Below are 15047 nucleotides of genomic sequence, written 5' to 3' on the forward strand. Positions count from 1 at the left end.
TCTAGTTTTTACATTACCTAGGTATACAAATAGTATACATAAAGCTTATAAAAATCATTGAAGATATTTAAACAATAAAAAGTGTGTAGAACGCTAGTCACAATTAATATGACGGTTCTTAAGATTTATACCATGGTCCTATCCTACGGAAATCTACTTCTAAATGGAGCGTTTGGAAGTCTAGCCATAATTTGGTTCGGTAATTATGATGGAACAACGTCCGAATGATATTTTTGAAATCAAAAAAATGGGTTCTTCTTGACCAATTGATATTTATGTACCTCAATGTTTATAACTCTAGAATCCTTGAAAAAGGTGTTAAATACATCCAAACGTCGGATATTGAAACGAATCAGCTTTTGATTTCTACTGACCGCAACGCTAATAACAGATCACTGATGTAAATATCGTCTGGACCAATGTTGAACATGTAGAATTATAAATCGAGATGTTACCGATAGCTTAGATGGCGTACAATATCCAAATATCCATGATATGGATGTAAATGGCCATCCATTTGTGAAGTCCTCAAAAGTTAACCGGATATTTTGGAAGCGGATGCAATGTTTCAGATAGTACAAATTAATTTTCTATTAGGCTTTCGTAATTCTTAAATGTGGAGAAAATATGAAATTGGGTCAAATAACAGCTGTATGTAAAATAAATTGTTGTGTAACGTTGAAACATTTCGTTCACAACTACCAATCGAATAGCGATTATTGCATGCAATTCTGTTGAAAGATTGGGTTATGGTACTTTTCCGTACGTTTTATTCGGAGAAATGTCATTCAAGGAAAATGGACATTCGGGGACCTAGTGTTCGGGTAGTCGTTTCTCGAGGAACGACATTCATGGAAAAGGATCACAATCGAATATTGGAAACTACTAAAGCTGCTATAGAAACCAGAAGTCGTAATTCAAGTAAAAGAGTATAGTTACATAGTTGCAAGGTCATAATTTTCCACTTGGAGAGCTCGTGCCTCAACTTCCGGGTTCCTTTCGCTTCCACAAAGCAACTGCAGAGCGACGAATGGTCAGTCCGAGCCTATTTTGGCATTTATCCATGACGAAATTTATGCTCAGCGTCCAAGGTGAACCATCGCTTGCTGCATCGTACCAACCAACGCACCTTTACACAAGCACTCCAAAAGCCTTGAGGTCCTCCATCATCGCTAAACAGTCTAGGCAGGGTAAGGGTAGCTTCTGTGAGCCCGAACCCGATATCGAGCTTGTTACTCGTACCCGAGTCTCAAGGTTTTCGAAAGTACACAAAATGTCCATATCTGCTCCGGACGCGCATGCTCACAAACGACGCACTGATATATTGGATGACTCTTTGCGCCACGGTGTTTGAGGAGGGATTCATCTCCTCCCTTCTGCGTCGGTCACGCGCCGTCGCACAGTGGTGCACTGCTGGACAAAATTTCATAAAATGAAGTTCCCCTGAACTCCGGTCAATATAATTCTAGGTTTCGATACTGTTGAGTGACAATTTACCAAAATTTTTCAAATGTAGATAGGTTAGCAACATTTTATAATATTAAAAAGATACATTGCATTCATTAGCTAAAACGTGTCGTTTATCGAGACGAATTGTGTAATTCAACCCTTTCCCATTTTTTAAACTCCCAAGTGTTTTCTCGCAGAAGTGCAGAGGACTCAACGGATTTTTCAAATCCGTCTCAAATTGACCTGCATTCGAACGCAGCCGACGTCGGTATCGCTTAGTACAATGATATGGAACTCAGCGGGCGGTTAATTATACTCATGCTCAATTGGCATTTCTTATCGATTTGAAATATTTTTAAGGTTTTGTCCGTTTCGAATGAAGTTGTGCCACTGTGTGTCGTTCATCTCGAGCTTCGTGGTGGCAGGCGCGAAGGTGGCAGCACGAATGCAGCGAGGTTAGAGAGATTGTCTCGTGATCCGCCACCCCAGCAGCAGAGGCCAGCCAGCCCAGCTGATGATTACTACATTAAAGGTGGTAGACATTCTCTTTTTTTCGTCGTGTTTTGTTTGTTGGTTTTCGAAATCGAAAGTGAAATGAGCGTCGCGCTCCTCCGTGCGCAATGTGAATCGATTCCCACTCTTGGCTGCTACTCCCGTCCCAATCAGTGGACCTTTTCGCTTAGTTTGTGAGGTAGCTATTGCATGTGACTTAACTCTCACTCTCACTTTGCTCGGTGATATACGAACGACGAGCAGTAGTGTTGCAATGAGCATTGTTTGCGACGAGTGAATGGAGCAATTGGGGCTTTTCGGTTCAAATCGTTTGGGTCTCTTATGTTTCTGTTGATTGTTTGTTTAGCGATCCAATATATTAGCCTACTATAAGTTATCGCTGAACTGTCGTAATCCGATGAACTGACGTAAGCGACATTTCAATTTTCGGCTTGTTTTGTCACATATCTGCAGAAATATTGAAATTGTGGGATTTCTGTAACATGGGGTTGAAAAAAATCTAATTCTCATAGTTTAAATGGCGCTTACGTCAATGTTCCAGATTACGGCAGAGAAGACGTTACATCCATACCAAGTTGGATAATGAATGTATTTTGGACAGAGGTATACACAAACATATCTGTTTAAAATAGGTTTACATCCTTCATCTCAGTATTTAACTTTTACCAGTAGCAAAATCTGGATAAGAAAAATACCAAAATGAATTTAGCCAGTAGAATTAAGTACAATACATATGTAGCTACCCTAATATCCCGCCTGTTGCATTTGACAGTATTCCAATATCAGTTGATCAACATGGCCTACTAGATTGGCACATGCCAAACATGCTGCTTTTTTTAGTTTCCCGTTTTTTTAGCGCTGTTTGAAACTCAGATAGTTCAAAAGAATCGATGGAAATTTCGTCGGCATCAGTGATGGAATCTTAAATTCACCCTTAATTGCATATTTCGAAACCAAATTTGCATTTTTATCGCAAAATCGCGCGTTTGAACAAGCATTATGCCCCAATTAATTAGGAATAAAGCAAGATCGACGACGCGATCAGTGGAGGTAAGCAAACGCGCACACGACGGTTCCCGGATTCTCTCAGTTCCTGCTTGCTCAGCTGCTGCAGGCCTTGAACGATGACGCGCCTGTCACTTTGGGAAAATGGGTACCTTTCTCTTCTGGTGGCGGCGCTGGCTGGGCTGGTGTGGTGCACTCTCTCCTATAGGTGGAAGTCGTCCACCACCTCCATCGCGAGCTCACGGGCGCAAAACAGATTCAATAACACAACAACGAACCCGTGCATAGTGTCGTTTTCCGCTGATTTCGTGGTTGAATAGAACAGCTCCTAAACACTCGATTTTATTTATGATCAAATTTTGTTCAAAAAAGCGTCTTGATTTGTGAAAGAGCTTGTTTTACACTAGCGACTGCTTGAATAATTCACCTAAAGCTATGGCAAGAAAAATATTTTTTACCCAATTGAGATAGATGATTGGTGTTTTCGGCAAAGTCGTAACCAATGGTAATATGACACATGTCGATGATACAAAATTTACATCTCTTATACATTACGACATTCATGACATTATTTATGGATGGAATTTCAGAAAAAAGCATAATTCCCATCGCAACTTTTCCCCACGGCTTTCTTACATTTTTGATGCCTTCTACAATATTGTTTGAATAGCAAAAGTACATGCTTTTGGTAAACACTGCAATTAGCTATCTGTCATATTTTAATAGTTGATTCTAACTAATCGATTTATTTAAAACTACTTTCAACTAAAATTATGCCGATTATGACTCAAAATGATGCAAATAACTGGATGCTATTCTGGAAGTACAGTAGTTAGTAGTCACTATCGATCATTAACTACCCCCAGTAGTTGGCGTGTGTTCCAACCTGGTACAGCATTTCGTATGACCTGTCTGGTATGAGAGTCACAGATATTCCAAGAATACTAGAATACATCATCCTTCCTTAGCTGCGTGGATAGAGTCTGCGGCTACAAAGCAAAGCAATACTGAAGGCGTCTGGGTTCGATTCCCGGTCGGTCCAGGATCTTTCCGTAATGGAATTTTTTTTTTTTTGACTGAAGCCAATTTAGTTGTTTTTAAAACTTTGCATACAACACATTTACTTAAAAAATAATTGTGAGTGAGTTTTTCAACAAAAATTACCCAAATGCATGATTTTTGCATTATAAAACGTTTTGTTTTAGATTTTTCATTTGTTTTTTTTTATCGGAAATTATATATATATTACAAATATAATTTCCGATGAAAAAAAAAAAACAAAAAAAATCTAAAACAAGCTAAAATTTATAAATCATCTTGTCAGTAGCGCAACCAGGATTTCGTGCTGGGGTGGGTGTGGTTGTTTGCTATCTTGAAAGAAATCTTTTTTCGAACGGTATGTTTGAATAAAAAAAATAGATTAAATGTTTTAAGTTTGTTTGTAGTAACGTTCAATCGCCCTTCATCTGTTTTGTACATATAATTATTGCATGTGGAAACATAATTGTCTTATGTTACAGAATTGGCAATCGAGAAAATAAAGCTTCCTACGTAATCCTTAGAAAACAAAAGAATGGAGAATTTATATGTTCTGAATTATGACCTACGCTTTATTTTCCGATTTGGCGAAATACTGAGCCTACTGAAAGATTTATTATGCTTCGGATGTTAAAAAGGTTCAAATAGATTTTAATGGTTGACAAAGTTCTCACACTAATGTTTCTGTTAAGTTTTCAGAAAAATCAAAACAATTCCGTTATTCATTAACTTTACAGCACAGGCCAGAATGAATTACGTTTGGAATTTTACTGTTTTTGTAGGTCAATGAAAAGCGTTTGAAAGCAGCAACTAGGAGAACAGATTTCCATGCTTCAATAGCTGGACTGAAAACAAAATGTTATCTTCAGCGGAACGATCTTCTGGGAAACTTATTTTTCATTACGACTGAACACCCTGACGCCTTAGCAAAGAGTTCAGAGGATTTCATAAGATTAAAATGTGCGAAATTTAACCAGTAGACAGCAATATCGTTTAAGGTGCAATCATGACGATTCAAGGCCAAGCCCTACCTTGAAGCCCTTTCTTGTGTTCTACGACGGTGTTCTATTAGTGTTCGAAGTAAGCCATGCTTTGGGAGTTGAACCTTTTCCTCTCCCATTTTTAAGTTTTTTTTTTGTTGTACGAAAATAATAAAAATAATACCATCTCATTTCGATTTCCTTCTCCTAATAATGGAATATATCATGCTTATTTTACGAGTCGGATGAAATGACAAAAGTTGACTCGCTCTTATTGGATTATCATTAGTCACGTTTCGCGAGGAAACAGCAACTCGTCTCGTTTAACCCGGCTTTCAAAATAACACAGAGTTTGAACAAGTCTAATGGCCCATAGGCAATGATCGCGGAACGGCAACGGAAAGCGGAACCGGTTCGCCAGCATGAATCACACCATCTCAACGGAGCTGTCAACGAATAAAAGTGAACCAACACTGAGACGACTAGCATGTTATAGTTTATGCTGACGAAACGGTTCCATATTTAGTTTGTTGAGTATATGATATTTTTTGTTACATTTTTCTTACATAATTGCGTTAATTCCAAAGAAGGGAATTCTTCCATGTAATTATTAGTACTTATAATGTAAATGATTAACTTGAAGACAACAATCATATCAAAAATACATGGTATGATAGGTGACATTATCTTTAACAATAATATTCTGGTAGTGTGACGCCAATAAAAGCGATACATTCCCATTTCGAATCTGCTCATCAATTTAATGTGATGAAAACAGTTCCTTCGCCTCTTCTGTCAACAATTTTCGATGATTTTCAAACAATTTTAATCAGCCCAAAAGCACCTTGAAAATATTTGAAATTTGTCGAATTTGAAAATTAAACTTTGATTACAATGTCAATTAAATAGTCGAGCTCATATTTGACATAGCATAGTATTCAGCATTTAGCATGGCGTGCATTTCTTTGGAAATATTTACATCTACAATTCCAGTAACTATTAGAACAGCAAGAATCTACAAAACAGCATACTTATGAAAGAAGGTCCCTTTCTTACAGTCATTAGATTGACCGCATGAGTATAAAGAATAGCCTACGATTCAAAGAAGGGAAAATGTATGATGGAAGTATTAAGAGCAATAGTGAAATACATTTTTGATTAAGTATGTCTCGAAAGAACAGTTTAATCAAAGACAAATGACTCCCATGTCCCTTGCAGTTGCCCAAAATTTTATGGCTCATGAGGTAATCTAGAATGCTGTTCAAAGTGTACTGCGATTTGTCAAACTTGGGTACCTTTTGCACTACCGAGGGACCAAATGCAGTACTAAGAGTGGTACCCAATCTGAACCCGAGTGGGACGGTCCTGGTTTAGTTATAAAAGAAGGAAAAATTTTCTGTTTGAAATATTAGCAGCACTAACTCCAACAATTTTCTCGACAGTAAAATTATAAAGAACAGCCTTCAATTTAAAGAAGGGATAATCTCTGATGAAAAATTTTGCTAATGTGTACAACCAAACTCAAAAGATGAGCAGCAGTTACAGCGTCGTTCATATTCTTGGCAATACGCCCCAACCTGAGCTCTGAGCTTAGTATTCTAGAGGTGTTTCCACCATTATCAACCAAATGTTTGCTATGCCAAAATGGTCATTTTGCATTGCGTATTTGTGCACGATACATGAGCACGTTTATACTTCATAGGATCCTGGATCGACTTGAAACTGAACTAAAATACCTTCTGAGTGGCTTTACTCTATGGTCACAGAAGTTACCACAAAGCTAATGAAGGCTATTGCCAGCATTTTCATGCTAATCATTTATTCAAGTTTTGTCCTAGAAATTGACCTCAAAGGATTCACAACTATGGGACGACTGCAAGGCAATCGTATTTCAAAGGACACTTTTTGATCTTTGTAGCCCTCCACAATTAACAAAAAAAGTCAGCTCACTTTTCACACAAACAATTTCAATTTTTTTATTTGAGGAATTATGCCTATCGTCCATTATGTCTAATGTCCATTATGTCAAACATCTATTATGCCAAACGTCCATTATGCCTATCGTACTTATGCCTAACGTCCTTATGCCTAACGTATTTATGCCTAACGTCGTGCACCCTTATAAAGTACGTGCATAACTCATTTTTAAGAATTTCATAATGTGTTTTAGATTTTTGCTGGCTCACGAAAATTTCACGAACAGCTACCCATATAGAATTGAAGACGAGACCCATGTTGGCCTCATACCATACTAGAGAATTTAATAATCATGAAATTGAGTTAATATATTATTACAAAAAAACAAAACATTTGAATGAGAAGCTTTTCAACGTGTCTAGTGTGTTTTTTCATGCTGCAGATTTTGGTTGCTCTTTTCGTATTCCTAGAAATAAAAGCAAATAGTTTCTTAAAAGAAAGTAAAATGTTTGAAGAATAAAAAACTGAAGCTTCTTTAACTACCATGTGATAAGTCCAAACAAATGTAAACAGTGGAAATTTTTGACAGTTCAATACGAATCAAACAAAATAACACCTCCACAGTTATAGGATGCGTGATGAACTACAGCAAAATACATGATAAACCATATATTTTTTCGGAAGGGTTTGAGCCGCACATGTCGATTTTCAAACAAAATGCTCAACTTTGGCATACTGTAGTTTTGTTCCCTTTCGAGCAATCGAGCTGAAATTTTCTCCACAGAACTACAAATGTGTTCAATTTTGTAATCACAAAATATAAAAATTTTCTGAACCCCTGTCGAAATGTGAGATAGGGTGCCGGTACCAATGGTTGTAATGTACCAGTAGATTGGACTATGAAATAAAACGTACATTTTTCGATAGAAACGACCTGCGCTATTTTTGGTGGCTATATCGCTTCTAGTTTAGTTGATTTGTCAGATTTCAGCTTTTTATTTTATCAAAAAGTCATATAAATAATTAAGTTTACGCACAAAAATTTGTTCCCTTGCACCAGTAGTTGCCGTTGTGTTCCAATAGTGGATCAATGATGGAAGCAGTTTTTTAAATAAAATCCGAGAGAAAAATATTGAATCTATGTAAAAATGAACTATTTTGTTTGAATTTCCTTGTATCATTCCCGAACGTCCACTACTGGAGCACTAGCGCAACTACTGAACACGTGTACCAATAGTGACTCAAGAGATTTTATGCTCAAAACATAATTTTATCACTCTTTTTATATTTTTCCCATATATAGTAGATGTTGAAATCTTTCTGTTGACCCCAGAAGATCTCTGTTAAAACTTTTCGTTATTATGTTATGATTTTTTATAGCTTAGGTAGTCCACTAATGGCACCGGCACCAACGAAGTTATGAAGGTCGCTGAAGGTCATATTTTATGACTTTAAAATCCGCCTTCAAATAACTTGAGTCACCTCTAAATCTTAATATTTTTGGCTCAACTTTTGGGGTTTCTCTTTTATGTGATTTAAATTCAGAAGAGCGCACGAATTTTTGGTTTTCAGAACTTTCTAAAAATAAGCTAGTACTCACTGCACATATTCAATTTCGACTGCAAAATCATGGACAAATAAACACTATATCACATCAACCTTTGACGAATTTGCAGCAGATGTTCATACGAGACGCTTTATATAAGCTATCGCACTAAAATGTATTATACGTAACAATGAATAGTATGTTACCAGCGAATAACCCTTGAAAACAATATTTTTTGTTATGGCACTTCCCCAATATTTTTAACATATGTTGTGCCTTCTACATAGTTGTTTGTCTCGTTATAATAAAGATTTTTTGCTAAACATTGTAACTGTCTTTTATATTGAAGCAATTATTTCTATATGATTGATTTTTTGATTATGGTGCGTTTCTATGCATAACCTTTGAGTCTTCTCCAGACAAAAATTTTTGAGTTTGCTTTGAAAGTTAAGTATAATACTGTTAGAATAGCATAAAGTTATCTGTGATATAGCCATTTGAAATCAGTTAATCAACTTTTTAGAAGTAATTAAAAATAAAAAAAAAAATATATTGAGAAGAATGAAATCATAAGTTTTATTACAACTTTTTTCAAAGAACTAACTTTATAACTCTCCCTTACTCGATATTCCATATCTCGATATCGAGTTAGAGAACCATAGTAAAAGTAAATTTTCATGGCTAACTCGATGGTCCCTTGGGACGCAGTTGCACTGCTTTTGTGTTCTGTAACTAGATACCTCCCTAACTCGATTGTCCCTTCAATATCGAATAAGGGAGAGTTGACTGTATGTATAGATATGTTCATATATTTAAATTGAAATTTATACAAGATAGTATTTTGTACTGAGTAGAAAACTAAGTAGAATACTTTTAGGTGAATGAATCTCTAAGCTGTAAGTGCCAAAAGAAATGCTTTCACTAATCGAGACATTTCAATCGACTCAACACGATATTCTACTAAATTTATGTGATGCTCAAATATATAATAGAATATATAAAAAATAAACAAAAACTTAAAATGTTAGGTTTTGTTAAGAAACGGCTGTATCAAATACGCAAGTTCTGTATCGGATATCGGTTCTTGTTGGGACCCTAAATGAATGTTTCCAGAATATCATGCACTGATAAAAATATCATACACTGATAGCTCTCGACGGCTCGAAATTCATGATTTTTCACTCAGAAGTGATTAAATATCATGTAATGAAGTATAAAGTGGTTCTGACCATTTTTGAACACTTGATGACAGGCGCTTTCATATTATTGGCCCAAGAACTTGCTTTGAAAATTGACCATTTTTTTGCATTTTTATGAAATATTCTACAAATTGCAACTGGTGATACATTCGGTTCAGTAGACCAATTTTACATTATATTTTTTTAAATTTTTGATAAAGTTTCTTCATTCCTATGTCGAAATACCCTAGATACCGCAACATATTTGGGCCTGAATCCCAAACTGTCACCGAATTTAAAATTTTCAATACATGCAAAATATGACTCACTTGTTGTGATATTCTCAGAAAATTTCATCAAAATCGATCGAACGATGGCGAAGATACAGAATTTTGAAACTTCGATGTCGGCATCCAATACTGTAAAATGTAAAGGTTAATATCGAGCAGGATCGTCGAAAAATTTTCAGAAGGTTTCTTACAGAATTATCATGCAAAATTTGTATACAATATTAGATGAGATATCTTAGCAATCCTATACTGCCGTGAATCGCTAGTCAGTCCCATCTGTAAAAAGTAGGCATTGAGAAAATGGGCTGTGAAGTTGCCAAACTTGTTTTCCATACAAATATTCAAAAAATTCCAGAGCATTGGAACATATCCTAATCTTAATGAAACTTTCACAATTTGCTTTTCACTACGATATCATCCTGAAAAAAATATAAAGATAATCAAAACACGGTTCATTTTTGTGTTACATGGTGCATAAAGCTGTAATGGGACCGATATGCGGTTACTTTTCATTATGGGACAATTTGACTTGCTGTTTTTACCTACTTTTTCCGAACAAATCTTATTATCTCATTAGGGCAGCTGAAAGAGCATTGGAAGATATGTTGAAAACTAAACTCAACTCAAATTTGACAAAAATGCAGATGGGACTGACTTGCGATTCACGGCAGTATACGAGCGATCAACAGAATATTTATCAAGATTAAAAAATAAACTCTCACCTTTACAGGAGACAGGAAAGATCTTTTAAAGAATTAGAAACTAACTAAATCCTGAGCAGGATTGACACAGAATCCTGGGAGAGGTTTTCACAGAATCTTGAGCACTTTGCCCAACAGCATTGATTTTTTTATTTTCAATTTTTTAAGAGTCATATTTGTTTACTTTCGTTCAAATTTGCAAAAACGTTGAAACGTAGCCCGTCACACAATATATTTCATGTATTTTTGCCCGCGCATCAAAACGATTCTATTTCGACCACCAGATCAGCGAAAAGAAGCACTGTGCCGATTGGTGATCGGATTCGGGTGGGTCGTTGCTGCTACGGGACGGGGGTAACCTTCTCCATTTCTCCGCTTACATAATATCTCACTTTCAAGCCCGTAACCATCGCCGTCACCCCTGCTGCCAGTTCCGACTCCGAGCACAATTTCTTTTGTGGTGGACACCTTTCTTTTTTCTTCTCTGCTGGCAGCCAGCTAGCCAGCCCCAGCGTAAAGCGCAAACCGTCCGTCAGTGTTAGCGTCTATCGCCGCGCCGTCGTGGTGTACTTTTACCTGGCCATCAAGCTCTCACTCGCGTTCATATTACCTACGCGCTTCGGTCGCTCCTCCGATCCGAGTCCAGCTCTCCTCAGTCTCGGTGCAATGTTTTGAATCCGCAGGCTGCCCGTCACCTCGCTGCCTCCCTCTACAACCACCGAGGTCGCCTGGCGGTTGTGGGGCTTGGTTGAAGCGCTGGGCTGCACGAGCCTCTCACTCTCCAATTTTCTTTCTCCGCGCGTGGAGGCTCGGATTTCTGTGGTATCGTCGCGCGTTGAGTTGCGTCAGTTTCGAGATATTGGACAAGTTTGCGCTGAACCGTGTACGCGTGCGCCCGAGTGTTCCGCCGTTTGTTCCGCGATTCGTACTGTGGCCCTAAGGTGTTCAACGGTGGAAGGGTTTTTGTTTTTGGAAGTGTTCCCAAATCCAGGATCTGGATCCGATCCTCATTCAGAGAAGTTCTTGTATATCTAGTGTCATTAGTGTTCTCTCTGCATGCGCTGGATCAGAAATCCTTCTGCGCCCAAGAAGATTTGAAAGTGGCTCTTACCTACCGTAGTGTTCGTTTGGTGAAATCTGCTGCGAAAGAGTGGCAACAGCAGCAAGCAGCAGTATTACATAATTGTGACCAGCAAAAGCAAAAGTGAAACCTGTGCAGTGCAGTGTGGTAGAGGCAGTGTGTGTTGCTACTAGCAGAGTTAATCAAGCCTCCTGAATAAATGAACGAAAAGAGTTTAGAGACAGCATCGACGACCACTCCGGTGGCCGTGATCCCACCGAGATGTCCAATTACCCCGCAAACGATACGTTCGACCACCACCATCCCGACGACCCCTAGTGAACCGATCCTGGAGACCACAACTTCCGCCCCGGGCAGCGATCATCGATCCTTGCTGGGGTGTTCCTGCAGTTGCTCCGGAGGCGGAAGTAACCTCTCGGAGCTGGCCACTTCCACGACCCCAACCACCACCGACGATGACCTCGAGGAGAGAAAATACATCTTCAAAATGAAACTGAATTACTATAATATCTATCTGGTTACGACCAGCTATCGAAAGGAAAGGCGATTTTCTCTTTTTTTTTCGCTTCTTTTACATAACCATGTGCTTAGCGGTGGCGGCGGCGGTGACGATCGGAGTTGTTGCTCCATGCCGAGCGCGCTTTCTGTTGTGTCTGTGCCTCCGCGTTGCGCCTCGTCTCTTCTTCCCTGCCTCCATCCGCCGCTTGACTCATACTCATATTCTCCACTTTCCCCTTTTCCGACCCATCAAACTTCCATTGTTACTTAAGAGCCTGGGAGAAAACCAAATCAGAGGACGGGGTTTATGTCTTTTATGAGTCATTGACGGGCGTTGGACGGAGAGGGGGCGTAAACGAAGGGGGGCGCATCCGATGCAACAGATATGCACACATGTCACCCCTCCGAAAATTGAAAACACACCTTTCACCTTTTATCTGACGGTTGTCCTTCTTTTCCATTCTCTCTCCGCTTACAGGTCAAAGTTGTAAAATTCAGCTACATGTGGACGATCAACAATTTCAGCTTCTGCCGGGAAGAGATGGGCGAAGTGCTGAAATCCTCCACCTTCTCCGCCGGTGCTAACGACAAACTAAAATGGTAAGTAGAAAGATTAATCCGGGAGATTGAAGCTTTAGGCATTCACTAGAGTTTTATTTTGAGCGGCAATTATTCGATAAAGTTATTGTAATTTCAAACTATTTTTCTCAAGATCGCCAACTTTTGCAATCCTTGAGAATGCTTGTGGGTTAACCATTTCTAATAAGAATATTTGTAAGGCTTTTTTAGACGTTCTCGGCAAAAGATTGAAATTATTTAGTTTCTCAAAAAGTTTGGGAGAAAAATCATTTAAATGTCAAAACTTAATGCAAATTTGGATCATAGCTTTAAAACTGCATGCCAAATTTAAAATTTTAAGTGAAAAAATAATATGATGTTGACAATTCTATTGCAATCTGTGCTTAGAGAAGAAATTATTTGCTAACACCGGCCATATAGGTGTTCAGACAAACCGGACTAGATGATATTTTGGCGTTCAAAAGATACGTTAACCCCTCTACCGGCAGCTTAATTTTTTACCGCTAAATTCAAATTCAAATCGTTATAACTTTTTTGTTTTTCAATATTTTTGCACCATTTTTTCACAAGTTCTCAAACAACTCTTCTATTCATTATTGGTGATCTGGTTTTAAAGTTATTCCGATGTTCCTTGGGGGACCGACATTTTCCATATAAAATGTCTTTGGCGGCCATTTTGTTTTTGATCAATTTATCAAAAAAATAAAATATGGGCTATATAATGCCAGGTAATAAGGAGCTTCTCTGAAAAAATCATACAAATCGGTTCAATATTCTTGGATATATCTGAAAATTACGATATGATGTTTTTTGAAGTTTTTAAGATCTTTGTTTGGCCAGCGTGGTTCCAGAAACTTAAATGGTCATTACTTAAAGACGGCTGCACGAAATTGCTTCATTTTTTCACAACATACTCTCATTAATGTATTGTTTCGAAGAGTGAATATCCGAATACGATTAAAATTCTGTAGCCTGAGAAATTACCGGGGGGTTCTAGTTACGGGTCGGTCCCCCAAGGAATTTTGGAATATCTTCAAAACCAGATGACCAATGATCAATATCGACACAGATCCTGAAACTAGAAGAGTTTTTTGAGAGCTTGTGAAAAAATGGTGCAAAAATATTGAAAAACAAAAAAGTTATAACGATTTGAATTTGAATTTTGCGGGGAAAAATGAAGCTGCCGGTAGAGGGGTTAAGGGCTCCATCAATTTTGATTTTCCCAATGCTGTTTTCACACAGATGTATCATCAAATAGATAAGTTCCATTATTACTTCGTATGATGTCATTTTTTTCTACATTTCGAATGCCTGGAGTATGTTTTCCTGAAACCATTAAAAAGCACTTGGTTCAGTCTGTCTGAACACCGACCATATAACCTTGAAAGACATTTTCTTCACCTTATATTATAAAGCGTTGAATGAAAGATGTTGTCCAAATATTTTGACATTATTGACAAACTATCTTTCCACTTTCCAAAACGTTTGACCCTGATTGACCACTGAATCTGGAACAATTGAAAACAGACGGAAATTGAAATGAAACAGTTATTGAAATCTAACGGTTTTCGGGTAATGTGTCATTCGGGGTAACGTTGCATTCGGGGTAATGAATATCGGGGTACTGGTTTTCGAGATACGGTTTTCGGGGTAATGGTGTTCGGAGAAGTGTTATAGGCAGGGTGCATTATTATCAACTACGAGCAGAAAAAGCGAATCTCCAAACGACAAGCCTAATGTTGCTTGGTTATGGAATAAATTGCGGTAAATTTCAGATGAGACTATCATTTGATTTTCCGAAAAGATAACTTCGGTGGCTGGCATGCCAATAATTTCTTCATATTAATGTGTACATTTTCTTACAATATTAAGTGAAATGTTTGACGGGGATTCAATATGCATTGTCCATGAATGTACCAAGGAGGTTTCCAACAATCTCATCGTAAACTTATCACAAACATTTTTTTGAAAAGCCGTCATAGATCTTGTGGAATATCTACAGAGTATAATTCTAAAAATCTGTATAGTCTCCTTTAAAGGTCTCTCATAGAACCTGCTTAGAATGAAAACAAAATCATAAAAAACATTAGAATTCTGCTTAAAAATCTTTTCAGGAATGTGTTAAACATGTTGCTAAGAATTTATCAAGTATATCGTCATAAACGCTACTTGAATTTCTTCAATGATCTCATAAAGTGTCTGTCAGGAATTTGATTCTACCCCATTACCCCGAATCTCATTACTCCGAATGCCTTCAACCTGAATGCCACTA

At 37.7% G+C, this 15047-nt stretch overlaps 1 protein-coding gene across 6 annotated transcripts in view; it reads left to right on the forward strand.

The window, feature by feature from the left end:
• Positions 1 to 15047, forward strand: part of LOC5566642 (protein roadkill) — a 512014-nt gene that overhangs the window by 479543 nt on the left and 17424 nt on the right. For 4 of the 6 annotated variants that reach the window (XM_021856084.1, XM_021856076.1, XM_021856068.1 and 1 more), the window contains one exon: positions 12675 to 12796. In XM_021856084.1, the coding sequence (XP_021711776.1) occupies positions 12675 to 12796 (122 nt within the window). Of the gene's footprint in view, positions 1 to 11679; positions 12237 to 12674; positions 12797 to 15047 lie in introns of those variants that run through there. The other 2 variants (XM_021856062.1, XM_021856056.1) reach the window with 2 other exon arrangements.

Source organism: Aedes aegypti, chromosome 1, assembly GCF_002204515.2.
Source record: "Aedes aegypti strain LVP_AGWG chromosome 1, AaegL5.0 Primary Assembly, whole genome shotgun sequence".
NCBI lineage: Eukaryota > Metazoa > Arthropoda > Insecta > Diptera > Culicidae > Aedes > Aedes aegypti.